The sequence below is a fragment of the Heloderma suspectum genome, chromosome 2, assembly GCF_057233095.1.
Source record: "Heloderma suspectum isolate Gila_16-S chromosome 2, 16-S_ref, whole genome shotgun sequence".
NCBI lineage: Eukaryota > Metazoa > Chordata > Lepidosauria > Squamata > Helodermatidae > Heloderma > Heloderma suspectum.
Genome location: NC_139459.1, coordinates 344,762,180 through 344,778,750, shown reverse-complemented (window position 1 = coordinate 344,778,750; position 16,571 = coordinate 344,762,180). Strand labels below are relative to the sequence as shown.

At 44.9% G+C, this 16,571-nt stretch overlaps 1 protein-coding gene across 5 annotated transcripts; it reads right to left on the bottom strand.

Moving 5' to 3' along the window:
- Positions 1–661: 661 nt before the first annotated feature.
- On the bottom strand, positions 662–15,033 carry LOC146355325 (vomeronasal type-2 receptor 26-like). 5 transcript variants are annotated; one of them, XM_084840869.1, is made up of 5 exons: positions 14,864–15,033; positions 11,023–11,395; positions 5,864–6,082; positions 4,321–4,447; positions 662–3,063 (listed from the first exon to the last, which is right to left on the bottom strand). In XM_084840869.1, the coding sequence occupies exons 1-5, from the start codon at positions 14,941–14,943 to the stop codon at positions 2,147–2,149; spliced, it is 1,716 nt and encodes a 571-aa protein (XP_084696995.1). In that variant the 5' UTR covers positions 14,944–15,033; the 3' UTR covers positions 662–2,146. The 5 variants fall into 5 exon arrangements, with proteins under 5 accessions (XP_084696995.1, XP_084696996.1, XP_084696993.1 ...); XM_084840870.1 differs by having other exon boundaries at positions 14,613–14,990; XM_084840867.1 differs by having other exon boundaries at positions 11,023–11,865; positions 14,613–14,952.
- Between the last annotated feature and the right edge of the window lie 1,538 nt (positions 15,034–16,571).

The window sequence follows — 16,571 nt, the reverse complement described above, 5'->3', positions numbered from 1 at the left end:
TGAACTTATCCTCTGTTCCTCCCCAGTAGCATTTTGACCATCTTCCGACCTGGGAGTAGGGATGGCGGAGAATTTCTCCCTGAAACTTCGGGGGGCCGAGCGCCAACATGTTCGGCCCCCTGAACAAGTTTCAGGGAGAAATCCTCCGCCCCCCCACCCCCCCCGGGACGGGACTTACCTTCGCCGAATGTCCCTCCCGGCGGCGGGTCCAGCCGGCGGTTCGGCGGGTGTTCGAGCGGGGCGGGAGCGGCAGCCGGTCTTTCGACGGCTGCCGCCGCCGCCATTCCAATAAAAGAAAAAAAAACGCCCCCGTGATAGGCTACGTGACGATTAACGTAGCCTATCACGGCTAGATCTGCAAAGTCAGCCGTGATAGGCTACATTAATCATCACGTAGCCTATCACGGGTGACCTTAAAAAAAAAAAAAAAAAGCGCGTTCGGGTAATGGCGGCCCCCATAGGGAGCTGCCATTCCCGTTCCTTATTTGGTCGCTGTAGTCTACGTAAAGATTTACGTAGACTACAGCGACTAAATAAGGAACGCGAATGGCGGCTCCCTATGGGGGCCGCCATTAGCGTACGCACTTTTTTTTTTTTTAAAGTCACCCGTGATAGGCTACGTGACGATTAACGTAGCCTATCACGGCTGACTTTGCAGATCTAGCCATGATAGGCTACATTAATCGTCACGTAGCCTATCATGGGGGCATTGTTTTTTTTTTTAAAAAAAACAATGGAGTTCACGGCCGGGCGAGGCGGGAAGCCTCCTCCCCGGCCTGAATTTCGGCCGGGCGAGGCGGGAAGCCTCCCCCCCCGGCCTGAACTTTGCGGGGGGAGCCGCGAAGTGCCTCCCCCCAACCGCGAACAAGCTTCGACGAAAGGTAAGTGCCTTTCGTCCACCCCTACCTGGGAGTCCCATCTTCCGATGGTATACAGACATATCTCTGGTTGTACTGATCCATTTAGTTTTCATGGCAAGAATACTGGGGTGGGTTGCCGTTTCCTTCCCCAGGGATCGTATTTAGTCTGACCTCTCCACCATGACCTTCCCGTCTTGGGTGTCCCTTCACGGTTTAGCTCATGATGTCATTGAGGTGCTCAAGCTCCAGCACCACGACAAGGTAACGATCTCCTTTGCTGAAGAGCGTAGTGGACGCTACGCTATTTGTGTTCCCCTTATTTTCGCCGTCTTAGTCTATGTAAATGTTTATGTAGACTAAGACGTGCCAAAATAAGGAACGCAAATTGCGGCGACCGTGGCTGCCGCCATTTGCGTATGCGCAGTTTTTTTTTTTTAAAAAAAAGTCAGACGTGATAGGCTACGTAAAGATTTACGTAGCCTATCACGGTTTTTTTTAAAACCTAGCCGTGATAGGCTACGTAAATCTTTATGTAGCCTATCACATCTTTTTTTTAAAAAAAAACTGGAAATGGCGGCGGTGGCAGCCAGTCGGAAGACTGGCTGCCACAGCCGCTGCCGCCGCACCACCACCGAAGCCGCCGCCGGAGCCGCCGCTGCCAGGAAGATCCGCTCCAGTTAAGTCTCATCCCGGGGGGGTGGCGGGGTGTGTGTGGCAGGCTGTTCCGCCACCGATTTCGGGGGCCCGAATGCGCTGGCATTCGGCCTCCTCGAGATCCGTGGCGGAATTCTCTGACATCCCTCGCTCTAGGCATGACAACAGATCCCACCCATTGTAAAAAGTTAAGGCAGGACCTTTCTTGTACAATGTCCTCATTTAGGAGAGCATAGCTGAATTTGTAAAAGCCTCAACCCTTCTCTTAAACTGGAGGTGTTTATTTTATTTTGTTATTGAATTTAAATAGCTTCTATAAATGACACTTTACAGAGTAATAAAGCAACAAAAAACAGGTTCCTAATCTGAGGATGTTGCCATTAAATTGTCAGTCAGATTGATGTGTTGCATCACTAACAGTGATACATAAATTACATTAAAAAGAGAATTGTAATTATATTGTTCCTGATTGTTTTACTGACATACGTTCAGAATATCTAACAGGCTTTCTTTGTGGTGTCCAAAGGCTCAGAGAGGGATCATGGTCAGAAAGATCCCAAAACATGCCCATGACCATCATGTTGGTATTACAGGTATATTTTGCAGAGAATAGCACAATATAAAAGACTATATTAGGGACCAGTTATTTTTTTCCTTTTCATCATTAGGTGCTCCTTTGTATTCAAATGCGGCTTCAGTACAATTATGTAGCATTTGGGAAGGAAGATACAACCAAGTAACCCAGCACTGGAAGCCAAGATAGAGAAGATCTGCACAGCTACCATGTATTTCCCTTTGGTGCTCAGGTAGGTTGGCACGAAAGACATCCAAACACTGCAAAACACCAGCATGCTGAAGGTGATCAGCTTGGCTTCATTGAATGCCCCGGGCAGCTTCCTGGCTAGGAAAGCCACCGTAAAAGAAATGGCAGCCAGAAAACCCATATATCCTAGGGCACAGTAAAACATGGTGACAGACCCTTCATTGCATTGCAGTATGAACTGTCCAATCTGGGAATCCATGTCAAATTCTGGGAAGGGGGGAGAGATTCCGATCCAGACACTGCAGATGCCTAATTGAATAATAGAACTGAAAAGGACGATGGTGTTTGCCACACTCTTCCCCACCCATTTCGTGATGTTGTTGCCTGGCTTTGTAGCCATGAATGCCAGCACCACAGTGGTCGTTTTTGCCAGCACAGAAGAGATGGCGACTGAGAAGATGATGCTGAAGGCAGTTTGGCGGAGAAGGCAGGTCACCTTCTGAGGCTGGCCAATGAATAGGAAGGAGGAGAAAAAGGAAAGCAGGAGGGAGACAAGGAGCATGTAGGTGAGGTTACGGTTGTTGGCTTTGATGAGCGGAGTGTCTTGGTATTTAATGAATGTTCCTAAAACAAAAGTTGTGCTTAGGCACAGGACAAGAGCAAAGAAAACCAAGGTAATCCCCAGAGGTTCTCCATAAGACAGGAAGACTATAATCTTGGGGATACATTGATCTCTGTCATTGTTTGGGTATTGATCTTCAGGACACTCATGGCAATGATCTGCATCTGAAAGAAACAATGATTTCAGTGGCTCAGACTACGCCCTCCCTTATTATTAATAAAGTAACTACCAATATGTTGTATTTGTTTCTCTTTCTTTGTTTGTTTCTCTCTCTCTTTTTCCTTCTTTTATTTTGCTCAGTATTCTGCCCTTTACTGCAGTTCCTAAGCAGTATCTTCAGTGAACCTAGAATGGTAGCAGGCTACCATAGCCAGGCAGGTCTAGGGAACCAGAACACAGTGCTCAGGCAATAGTTACTCAGCAGACAATGGATTACTGTCGAGCCAGAAAAGGCTAAGATAGATGGTGCAACTGCAGCCCCACCTAAATCAAAGATGAAACAATCTGGGACATTAAGGAATGAATTCTTCAGCAAATGATCCTGAAGACCCAATCCTGTCCTGTGCTTTAGTGTCTTGTGCTTTGTCTTTTGTGGAAGACAAAAAGCTCTAAAGCTATTTGCGTTGCCCTTATTTTCGCCATAGTCTACGTAAATCTTTATGTAGACTACCCGTGCCTAAATAAGGAACGCAAATGGCGGCGCCCATGGGCGCCGCCATTTGCATACGCGCTTCCCCCCTCCAAAGTCAGCCATGATAGGCTACGTAAAGATTTACGTAGCCTATCACGGCTGACTTTGAAAATCTAGCCGTGATAGGCTACGTAAATCTTTACGTAGCCTATCACGTTTTTTTGTTTTTTTTTTACTTTACTTGGAAATGGTGGCGGCGGCAGCCAGTCAGAAGACCAGCTGCTGCTGCCGCCGCCACGCCAAACTGCCGCCAGGACCCACCACCGCGAGCGACATTCGCACGAGGTAAGTCCCATCCCGGGGGAGGGGCGGGGGGGTGTCGGAGAATTTCCCCACCAATTTCGGGGGGCCAAATGTGTTGGTATTCGGCCTCCCGGAGATTCGTGGAGAAATTCTCCGACATCCCTAGAGGTAACTAGCCCAGGAATATGCTTTTACGTGAAAGGTCTGTGACCTCAGTTCAGTTATGAAAACAAATTCTGAAGCTCGGAATGTGCTTAAAGGCACCCTATGTCATTTTAAATGTATGCATTTTGCACCTGGCTCTGGCTGGTTGATTATTAGATTTTAAAGAGGTTGTGAAAAATCTTCATTGTGAAATCCTGGAGCAGAAGTTTGCAAAGATGATGATACTTTGTGCGAAACATCTTTTTCAGACCTAGTATAATGAAATTTGCAGTGAACCTGCTCTTCATTCCCCAGTGCCTGCTGTTTCTCCAGAGCCACCTACCTGCATGGGTGGAAATTGTCCCTTCCATGCATGGGTCACAACCATAGCAGCAAATTGGCTGGCCTTCTGGAACCACCTTGCTGTAGCCAGGTTGGCAGCTCTCAGTACAGACAGAGCGGGGTCTTGTCTAAAGGGCATCAAGAAAACCAATATTGTTTGAGGAGTTTGTGCTTTGTACAAACAGACTATGAAGCTACTACATCATTTTGTGCTGATGGCTTCTATGGCTTGCACAACAACTGACATTTCTCCCTCTATCTCCCTCTAGCCCACTCTCCTTTTATATTGTGTTCATAGAATCATAGAATAGCAGGGTTGGAAGGGGCCTACAAGACCACCGAGTCCAAACCCCTGCTCAATGCAGGAATCCAAGTCAGCCTCATCCTGAATGCCTCCAGTGTGGGAGAGCCCACTATCTCCCTAGGTCATTGGTTCCATTGTCGTATTGCTCTAACAGTCAGGATGTTTCTCCTGAAGTTCAGCCAGAATCTGGCTTCCTGTCACTTGAGCCCATTATTCCATGTCCTGCACTCTGGGATGATTGAGAAGAAATCCTGGCCCTCCTCTCTGTGACAACCTTTCAAGGACTTGAAGAGCACTATCATATCTCCCCTCAGTCTTCTCTTCTCAAAGCTAAAGATGCCCAGTTCTTTCAGTCTCTCTTCTTGGGTCTTTGTTTCCAGTCCCCTGATCATCTTCGTTGCCCTCCTCTGGACCCTCTCCAGGAAGTTCAAAACACTTCTTCCAAAGGAGTAGCCATGCTGGTCTGCTGCGGCAAAAACATCTAGTCTGTAGCACCTTAAGGACTAACACATTTATTATGGCAACTGTGCATCTGATGAAGTGGACTCTAGTCCATGAAAGCTTATGCTGCTAGTGTTTAAGGTGTCACAAAATACTTTTTATATATTATCTCAGTAGTAACTTAAATAACACACTGTTATTATCCCCATATTACAACTTTATTGATGTATTTTTCTTTCTAAATGTTTTAGTCGTCTGACAGCCAATAGCAGTCAGGGTTACAATAAAAACACAAATAAAATCCTAAATTCAAATAAAAACAGAAGCAGCAGAGTAGAATGAACAGTTGAAAGCAGCAATCAATCAGAAGCAGCAGACGCAAAAAAAACAGGCACCACAAACACTACAAAAATATTACAGATAAAATTACTGAACAACACAGCATAGCAGCAGAAATGATTAAAAGACCTGAAAGAATAAAAAGATCTTTGCCTGGCGCCAACAAGATAACAAATTAAGTGCCTGGTGGTTTTCTTTGGGGAAGTTATTCCATAAGTGGGGGAGCTTTGAATGGCAATCTCAGGGACAGAGAAAAAGCCAACAAATGAGGGGCTGAGGCTAAAAGACAATGGTTGACCTTGTTTTGAAATAAAATAAATGTCATGATATAAAAAAGACAGTGGTTTGACAAAGGACACCTGATGAATTCACTGGTTTGAACTGGAGATTTCCAGAATCATAACTCATATTCTTAGCTACTACATTTCACCAGTTTGTAAAATATGAATACGTTTCCCACCTGGTTAAACCAGTTGGGCCACACGATGGCCTCCTCATGAATGGTCATCTCTAGACCGGAGGAAGCTAGCTTCCCAACTTTCACTCTTACAGCGGAGTTGTTAGGAAATATGACCAAGTTCACAATATCATAGTCAGCTGCCAACTCCCCATTCTCGTCAAAATACACCTCGTCCATGGCAGTACTGTTAAAGCGGATGTTTCTCAGAAAAGGGTGAAGCTAAAAAGAGGGATAAAATGCCAACATTTGCAAAATGGGTAAATTAATTAGGTATGTCGCTTCTGCCTTTCCAAACATAGCAGGGCTGGCTTACCACATTTTGAAATAAGTGAAGTAATTCATATGCCCCCCCCCCCGCCCCTGCCCCACACACTCACACACCTTAGGACCATTCAGTGCAGAGTCAAAAATAATCTAACTGCACTACTGGATAATTCTGCTGAATTAGCATGAGTGATTGAATGCACCAAGGAATCACACCAAATGGGGAGATGCAGTGGAATGACCAACCCCCAGTGGAGACTGATTAGCAAAATGAAAAGGCAGAACAGTGGAACATGCAGAGAGACAGCAAGGAAGCACCTCTGTGGGTGGGTAGTTTGAGTTAGCTCTCAAAAATCTTTCATTATTTAATTCTCATGATGACATGCTAACAAGTCATTTTATGCCACACTAGTGCCCTGAAACACCATCTTGGAATTACTGCTTTAGGCATCTACCACTCCCATGCCTGAATAGGCATTAGGAACATACAGTAGAGTGCTTAGCTATAGAGTAGGCCCTGCATCCTTCCTGATTCTGGCAGCCACGGGTATAGTGCCTTTAAGAAAGCTTGGCTTGAGAATGTAGTCAGTGGCACAGGTAGGTAATTTTACACTCTCGATTTAATAGTCTTACAGGGGCCTCCCCTCAGACAGCCATGTATATTACTTCAATTATAAAGAACACTCTTAACATTTCTATCTCTAGGTGTCATCACACACGGCAGAAACCCTGCACTACTACTGGGCTTTCTTCTTCCGGAGTCTTTCCAGCATCGCGATCAGCCTCCCCCTTATGTTTTTTTTGGGCAGTTTCCCTTGTGCAGAAGTTCCCTTTGTTCCATTTATACAGCCACTAGATGGTACTATGACATTATGGTGATATCACTGGCTCCTGGAATTACACATCCTCTTCAATGGCAGTATAATTTATTACTACATTATCGGTGAATTAAATCATTGTGGGATAAACCTAAAAAACCTCAGGAGAGGAACTGGAGGATGACAATGTCGTGAAAAGGACCTGCAAACTTCCGTGAGTGACCCACCACGAGTGAACAATAAAAGCCTCATGAGATGGCACCCTCTTTCTCTCTTCCCCTGCCATTCCACGGTTTACAACTGCTTCTACATTCAGATATGTTAGAGCAAAAAGTAAAAGAAAAAAAAAACCTGCTTAAAAAATACTCTAAGCATTAGCAGTTGTGCATTTTAAATTCACTTAAATCATAGAATCGTCATGGATGAGAGGAATAAAACGGAGTTTGCTTCTGCTGCCCTGATGCCAAATATATTTGTTTGGGCATAAGCACTATTTTTCTGGGAATAAATAAAATAATATATTTTAAAAGTAAAAATAAAAAATAAAAAATGTCTATTTCTGCTTCATTGACTACGCTAAAGCCTTTGATTGTGTGGATCACAACAAACTGTGGCAAATTCTGAAAGAGATGGGAGTACCAGACCACCTGACCTGTCTCCTGAGAAACCTGTACGAGGGTCAAGAAGCAACAGTAAGAACCGGACATGGAACAACCGACTGGTTCAAAATTGGGAAAGGAGTACGACAAGGCTGCATATTGTCGCCCTGCTTATTTAACTTATATGCAGAGTACATCATGAGAAACGCCAGGTTGGAGGAATCACAGGTCGGAATTAAGATTGCCGGGAGAATTATCAACAACCTCAGATACGCAGACGATACCACCCTAATAGCAGAAAGCGAAGAGGATCTAAAGAGCCTCTTGTTGACGGTGAAAGTGGAGAGTGCAAAAGCTGGTTTGAAATTCAACATTAAAAAAACTAGGATCATGGCATCTGGCCCCATCACTTCCTGGCATATAGAAGGGGAAGAAATGGAAGCAATGACAGATTTTATTTTCTTGTGCTCCAAGATCACCGCAGACTTCGGGAGGCCGAGTGCCGACGCATTCGGCCCCCCGAAAGTGTTGGGGAAATTCTCCGCTGGCCCCCCACCCCCTCCGGGATGGGACTTACCTTCGGCGAATGTCCCTCTCGGCGGTGGGTCCCGGAGGCGGTTCGGCGGTGGTTCGGCGGGGGCGGTGGCTGGTCTCCCGACCGGCTGCCGCCACCGCCATTGCAAAAAAAAAAAAGAAGTAAAGTAAAAAAAAACCACACACACCCGTGATAGGCTACGTAATGATTTACGTAGCTTATAACGGCTAGATTTCCAAAGTCAGCCGTGATAGACTACGTAAATCGTCATGTAGCCTATCACGGGTGACTTTGGAAAAGAAAAAAAAAAGCGCGTTCCTTATTTTGGCACGTCTATTTGCGTTGCCCTTATTTTCGCTGTAGTCAACGTAAATCTTTACGTAGACTAGACGTGCCAAAATAAGGAACGCAAATGGCGGTCCCCATGGGAGCCGCCATTTGCGTACGCGCTTTCCCCCCCCCAAGTCACCAGTGATAGGCTACGTGACGATTTACGTAGTCTATCGCGGCTGAGTTTGGAAATCTAGCCATGATAGGCTACGTAAATCATTACGTAGCCTATCACGGGGGTGTGTGTGTGTTTTACTTTTTTTTTTCGCGGCCGGGTAGACAGGGCGCTCCTACCCGGCCTGAATTTCGCCGGCGAGGGATGGGGCGCCTCCCCCCCAGCCTGAATTTCAGCCGGGCAAGGCGGGGCGCCTCCCCCCCCTCGCCTGAACTTCGGGGGGAGAAGCGAAGCGCCTCCCCCCCACCGTGAAGCAAGCTGCGGGACAAGGTAAGTCCCTTTCGTCCATCCCTACCGCAGACGGTGACTATAGCCATGAAATTAAAAGACGCTTGCTCCTTGGGAGGAAAGCTATGGCAAACCTAGGCAGCATAGTAAGAAGCAGAGACATCACCTTGCCGACAAAGATTCATATAATCAAAGCTATGGTTTTCCCAGTAGCAACGTATGGCTGTGAGAGCTGGACTATAAGGAAGGCTGAGCGCTGAAAAATTGATGCCTTCGAACTGTGGTGCTGGAGAAGACTCTTACAAGTCCCCTGGACTGCAAGGAGGTGCAGTCAGTCAGTCCTAAAGGAAATCAACCCTGACTGCTCATTGGAAGGACAGATACTGAAGCTGAAGCTCAAATATTTTGGCCACCTAATGTGAAGAGAAAACTCCCTGGAAAAGACCCTGATGCTGGGAAAGATTGAAGGCAAAAGGCAAAAGGAGAAGGGGATGGCAGAGGATGAGATGGCTAGATAGCATCACCGATGCAATGAATATGAACATGAGCACGCTCCGGGAGAGAGCGGAGGACAGGAAGGCCTGGCATGCTGTGGTCCATGGGGTCACAAAGAGTCGGACACAACTGAACAACTGAACAACAGCAACAACAACAACAACAATCTTATAACTATCTGGCCAGTTGCACCCTCAAAATAGATGATAGATGATAGATAGATAGATAGATAGATAGATAGATAGATAGATAGATAGACAGATATTTAAAAGAAGAAGAAGAAAGGATGCTCTGGCAGCTCTCGGCATGCCAATGAAGCTGCATCTATGTAAAAGGCCTCAAAGCAGATAAGATTTAAAATTGATCAGACTTGCAAAGAATTAATTCTGAAGTAATTCCCCCCTGCCCCCAATTAGAAGGAAACATCCATGAGGTGTAAGAAAGAGAAACTGATTTGTTTGCTGAGTTGAGAAACTGCTCCATTGGCAGGGAGTGCTCATTCCTAGGGATGTCAGAGAATTCCGCCTCGGATCTCGGTGAGGCAGAATGCCAGTGCACCTGGCACAGTGCACAGTGAATGGCCTGCCCCCCCACCCCCCCACAGATCCCCCCCGGGACGACACTTACCTGGGACGGATCTTCCGGGTGGCAGCAGCGGCGGTGGCGGCTGTGGCGGCTGGTCTTCCGACCGGCTGCCGCCGCCATTTCCAGTCTTGTTAAAAAAAAAAAAAAGACGTGATAGGCTACGTAAAGATTTACGTAGCCTATCATGGCTGGGTGGGTTTAAAAACAAACAAACAACCGCGTACGCAAATGGTGGCAGCTCTGGCCGTGGCCACTTGCGTTCCTTATTTTTGGCCGTAAAATATTTACGTAGGCTAAAACGGTGAATCAAAAAGGGATGCAAATAGCTCCCGCTACGCTATTTGCATTCCCCTTTATTTTCGCTGTCATAAATATTTTTATTATTTTAAATATTTAGTCTAAATATTTACGTAGATTCAGACGGCCAAAAATAAGGAACGCAAATGGCGGTGGACGTAGCCGCCGCCATTTGCATACGTGTTTTTTTTTCCCCCCAGAACCCTCCGTGGCCGGAAATCCGGCTGCGGACGGCGCTGGGCTGGGCTGGGCCTGGCCGGCTGCTCTGTGGAGCTGCCGCGGAGCACAGCCGGCCGTCGAGGATTCCGGGGGGGAGGAACGGATCGCCTCTCCCCCGTCCAGGATTCCGGGGGGAAGGACGGAACGCCTCCCCCCCCACCATCAACATAATCCGCGAAAGGTAAGTCACTTTTGTACATCCCTACTCATTCCCCAGAAGTATTCTCTTTTTGAGTTTGCCTGTTTGGATGGCCGTGAAGAGCCATCTTTCACTCTTCTTTAGTGAAGAGCCTTTTGTTTTCAGTCAGGTACTGCAATTCTTGTTACTTGAGAATTTTCTTGCAACTTTTTGTCACAACTGCCATGATGTCCAAGTCCTTGCTTAAAATATATAAAACTTAAGAGTTTTGTGCAGTTAAGGTGGGTTTATGGATCCATTCCAAACATAGCTGAAGCACTTATACCATCTTAGTCCTCAGTACTATATTCCTTGGACTCTTGGCCAAGCCTTGTCCACATGAGAGCCTAAAATGGTGCCTGAAATGAAAATAACAAGAGAAACAACAACATGTACTGCTCATTTCAGTTGTAATTTCAATAGATCTCTCTCTTACCTGCCATGGTTGTACAATGTTCAGAAGCTTCCATCTATCTACTTCTCCAGTCACCATGCAGCTAGCAGATAAGGATGTGATAATGGCATGGAAGGCATGGGCCACAACAAAGACCAAGTTGTAAACACTGTAGCTCTCAGCAGATATCCCTTTCTCCACCCAACCTGGGGGAAGGTCCTCCAGTGTTCCCTTCTCTATGCATCTTTTCCAGGTCTTCCTTGACAATCTATAGTTGGAATCATAGCAGTCAAATGCTTCTGACCAAACGTATTCAAGGGGATGTTCATCTTGAATCAAGAAAAGGTCCTCGAATTTTGACATCTTCCTTGTTTGGATAATGAAGGCCAATGCACCATGGAAGAACTTGATATCCCTGTATCCAAAAGACGTACTTAAGGTGAAGCCCCACAAAGCTGTGGAGATCCAAACTTTCCCTGGAGGGGCATCATTTTCTTCTTCAATTTTGAACAGTATAATTGGCAACAGAAGCATAGAGTCAGAATCCCCATAATAAACAAGCACATTAGCTGTCCTCTGTGTAAGGGGTACAGTGAAATAGAATAATTTTTGAGATAAAGTGTAGTAGTTGTCCAAAAACACTAATGGAATCCCTTGTGTGAAGGCCACACAGATACCATTCCCAAAGACCATTGTCTCCATGGTTCTCACAAACTGATCTCCGCCATCATTTTTCGGAGCAATGAGACCAACCCACGTCCATCTGAAGTGCAGGAGCAGCTTAACTATCCCCATGTATTGTGGAGTTTCTTTTGGGCTCATCCAGTAGGAAGAGGGGAACTGAGTTTTATCACTCAGAATATGATTGACAAAGCTGTAAGTGAGCTAGTAACGAAAGGAATCAATGTGTCGTGTTAGAAATAACACTCAGACGTTGCTGGCTTAAAATAGTTTTTGCTCCACAGCACAATTCTATACATGACCACTCAGAAGTAACTCTCACTGAGTTCAGTGTGGCTTGCCCCCAAGTAACTGGGCATCAAGCCTATGCCCACTTGTCCCATTGAATAGGTTTTAAGTTCCTAGTAAACATGTGCAGGATTACGTTGTAAGAGCAGAAAATAACTGAGTATAACTTAGCTATAAATTAAGTTAAAACATACAATTATACTGCAGTTTTAAAGTATACATTCTTTAGTTCATAGTTCCACAATAAATAAAATATATATTGAGTTTTAGAGATGAATGCTCATGAAGATAACAGCCTATCTTAAGGAGCGCCTCCAGCAACACCAGACAAGCCACTTAACAAGATCAGCCTCGGATGGCCTTTTCTCTGTCCCATCAGCCAGGACAGCTAGACTGGTGGGGACGAAAGAGAGGGCCTTTTCTGTGGTGGCCCCCACTCTGTGGAACTCCCTCCCAAGGGAACTCCGCCATGCCCCCTCTTTAATGAGCTTCCGCCATGCATTAAAAACGTGGTTGTTCAGGCAGGTGTTTGGGGTGGGTTAGGGTATTTTAGAAAAAAAAATTACTGTAGAATTTTATTGTTTTAAATTGTTTTATAATATACTTTGTACATCACCCAGAGTGGCTGGGTGACCAGCCAGATGGGCGATCAATAAATTTAATAAATAATAATAATAATAATAAATAAAATAACTTGCACAACCTTTTGACAGATTTTTTAAAAATGCTTAAAAATGAAAAAAGTATATTTGCCAGACAAAATCAAAGTACATCTTGCATAATAAGCAAACATGCATAATGTGCACATTAAGCTGACTGGATTTGAGGAACTGGGATATGGCAACCCTGTAATAGGCCTCAACATTTTTACTGATCCAAAATCATTGCTCTCTGTGTTATCTTTACTAGTCTGGATTGGGATACTTTTAAGTTTATGGCATTTCATAAATGTTTTATATTATAAATTTTTTTTACGATATTGTTTTAGAACGTATTTATATTAGTTTGGTTATAGTTCAACCTTCTTTGTGGGGATTATTTGTCTTAAAATGCTAAAATCAATAAATAGCAAAGGAAACAAAGAACCAATTCATGTTTTTAGTGAAGAGCCTCCAAAATAAACATCTGTATGATGAAATATACAGAATTATATGTCAACAAGGAGAATTATATGGTAAATTATGTGTCATATATAATTAAAACTTTAAGGGTGCCACCCTATTGGGATAGTGGGCAGCCTCCGAACTCAGAAGCGACTGACTGTCCAATGCAGGGTGGGTGGGGCACGGAGGGGATCTTCTCCTCTGCACTCCAGCCGCCCTGCATTTGCGGCTAGACAGCCAATTTTGGCTGTCTGGCTGGGAACCTCAGAGCAGGAGTGTGGGAGGCCACATGGTGCATAGGAAGCATCATAACAATGCTTACAATGTCGTCACGATTCTTCCTATGCATCATTACGGTCTCCTCCCCTCCCACCCCCTTTTCGCCCACTCTACACTGCAGTTACGAGCACGGAGATGCGGAAGAACACACTGCTGACCACAAGGCAGCAGGGGATGGGGCGGGGAGTGCGGTCCCTGGCAACCAAGCTCAGAGCCCTGGCTCCGAGCTCAGTTCCCAGAAACTGAAAAATCTTATGGCCATCTAGACCATAGGGAGTCATGTGCTCTCTAAAACAATGTACATATTTTAAAAACAATCTAAAAACTTTAAAGCATCACACATAGCAGAATAAAACCATGAGAAAATAAGAACTGAGTACGGAACTGACACATCTATTTATTTATTCCTTTATTTTATATCCTGCCTTTCTATTAAAAATGGCACTCAAGACAGCTATCAACAATAAAAGACAGCATTTCAAATAAAAGCCTAAGGGAAACAATCATAGAACAAAAAACATTAAAACACAGTTAAAACACAACAGTAAAAGAATTAAAGGCACACCCAACCCAACAGACCATCTCATACACCAAAGAACTATTTGAATAAAACTGTCTTTTGTCCACCTGTGGAAGGACAGCAGAGAGGGACCCAACCTAGCTTCCCTTGCCAGGGAGTTCCACAGCCTGGGAGCAGCCTCCGAGAAAGCCCGATGATAAATCCCCCACCAAGTGCACCTCTGAAAGTGATAGCACTGAGAGAAGGGCCATCCCTAATTATCTTAAAACCTGGGCAAGCTTGAACGTGAGAAGGTGGTCAGTTGGGTATCCCAGTCCCAAGCTACGAAGGGCTTTATAGGTCACAACCAGCACTTTGAATTGTGCCTGGAAACAGGTCGGTAGCCAGTGAAGCTCTTGTAACAAGGGAGTCATGTGCTACCTGTAACCAGCTCTGGTCAACAGTCTGGCTGCAGCACTCTCGACCGGCTGAAGTTTCTGAACCATTTTTAAAGGCAGCTCCACGTGGAGCACGTTACAATAGTCCAAATGGGATGTAACTAAGGCATGCATGACTGTGTGTGGCCAGATCAGACATCTCTAGGTATAGATGCATTTGGTGCACAAGCCTGAGTTGTGCAAATACACTTCTGGCCACTGCCGAAAGCTGGGTATCTCCTACTGAGTTCATCTAGGCTGACTCCCAAGTAAATAGCTATAGGATTGCAGCCTTAAAATTCTACAAAGCCATGTGAAACAACATAAATGTACATACATACATACATGTTTGCCAGCAACTGAACAAAGATGGAGGTCAGTCTATCTTCCTGAGAGATATTTCTTTTTTGAAACCTCCACCCCAATATCCCCCAAACTTTCCAATTGTCTCATATTGGGCCTTAGAGTAGAGAGGGCAGCAAAAAGTCTCTCTGGTTACATTTTGAAGTTTCCTTTAACAGACTGCCATCTTGCTACTGGTGCAAAAAGCCACTAAAGACAAGCAGCATGAGTTCACGTTCAGAGCAGGTTTTTACCACAGCTGTCTTGAGGCAGACATCAACAGAAAACTCCCAAACAGAGGAGAAGATTTTCCATTCTCTTCAGAGTGCTCCATGATCCTGCTGTTTTCACATTTCTTTCTGACAAGACTGCAGTTACAGCAGTCAACAACAGGGCCAGCCCCACCTCAGGCAGCACATGCTGACTGAAGGGCAGGGAGAGCAGCTGTGAGGTGTTGGAGGAAAGATCTGTGTATGCCATCTGGCCTGCCTGACTCCCTAATCTAGCCTGCTGCTCTTAGATGCAGGGGAGGACCTTGTCCCATCACCAGCACTGAAGTAGCAAAATGCATTAGGCCTGCCCTAGTTAAGAGTTTGATCTGAGATACGCTTGTAATGGTCTCCACTGCTGCCCTTACCTGAGGGACCTTGTAAATGTCTAACATGGTTGCCATCTGAAAAAAGGTTTCAAAGTCCCCTCCTTGAATAACAGCCAGGAGTTTTTCTTGCCTTTGACAATGGAAGTTAGGGACCATCCAGTGCCTGGAAGTGAGCAGGTCTATTGTGGCTTCATAGACTATTCTGAAGCTGAAACAGTTTTCGTAAATGTTGTAGCCTAGGGTTATATTGGGTAAGAGCTGTGGGTTTTGATTGATGTCATTAATGGCAAACAAGATGGCCAGGGCATGCTGGTAGTTCCTCTCCAATAACCTGAAATGATAATTAAGTGGAATATCAGCCATCAAAAAAAATATCGTGTCTGCATACTGCTCTTTTATGTTTCTTTATGAATGTAAGAACTGCCCTGCTGAATCACACCAAGGGCTCAACTTCCCATAGGCCTCTGGTTGGCTGCTGTGAGAACAGAACACTGGACTAGGTAGGATTTTGGACTGATCCAGCAGACTTTTCTTATGTTCTTAGGTTATGTTCTTATTTTGTCCAGCATTCTGTATCCAGCGGCATCTGCCAGATGTCTCAGAGCAAGAAGACAGAACAAGCTCTGACCTCAGTTAGCATCTGATACTCAGGGATACCTACATTTAGCTGCCATGACTGAAAGTTGTTGATGGGCATATTCAGTCATGAATTTGTTTAATCATTTAAAAACAGGAGGAGGAGGACAACAACAACTAAGGAAGAGGACATATGTAATATTTGAAGAGGAGTCACAGAGGGTTTTTCAGCTACAGTTTGACCCTGGCTTTCTCCTGGCTTCACAGTTTGAATGACAAAAGTAAATAACGCTAGGTCAGCCATTGCGTCAGGGTGATTGCCTGCCTTTTCCATTTTGCATGTTTCAATCCTTTGTTTAATTGGTTTCAAGGCAGTTAATTTAACCACTTGACACAAATGGCTTCCAGTATGTATTGACATCAAAAGTATAAGGCAGTTAACTGTGAACAGAGACAAATAAAACCACCTGGCGATTAATAAAATATAAAATCCTTGGATTCTTTTATATCAAGATTATATCACTGCTTACAATAGTTAATAAATGGTGACCCACATATTTTGGAGGGACAGCCGAGACACTGAGCAACCCTCCATCTGCCTGGCTAGGACGAATTGCTCCTGCCCTCCCAGAGCTGCTTCCTGCAGTGGTCATGGTACCTTGGTTTGCTTATTTTCCTCCTTCCACCTGCCCCTTTCCCATTTTGTACTATGTTTATTATATTTTAAGCCAGAAAATAATAGCTCAGAATAATGGGCATTAAAATAATAACTGTGAACTGCCTTGAGT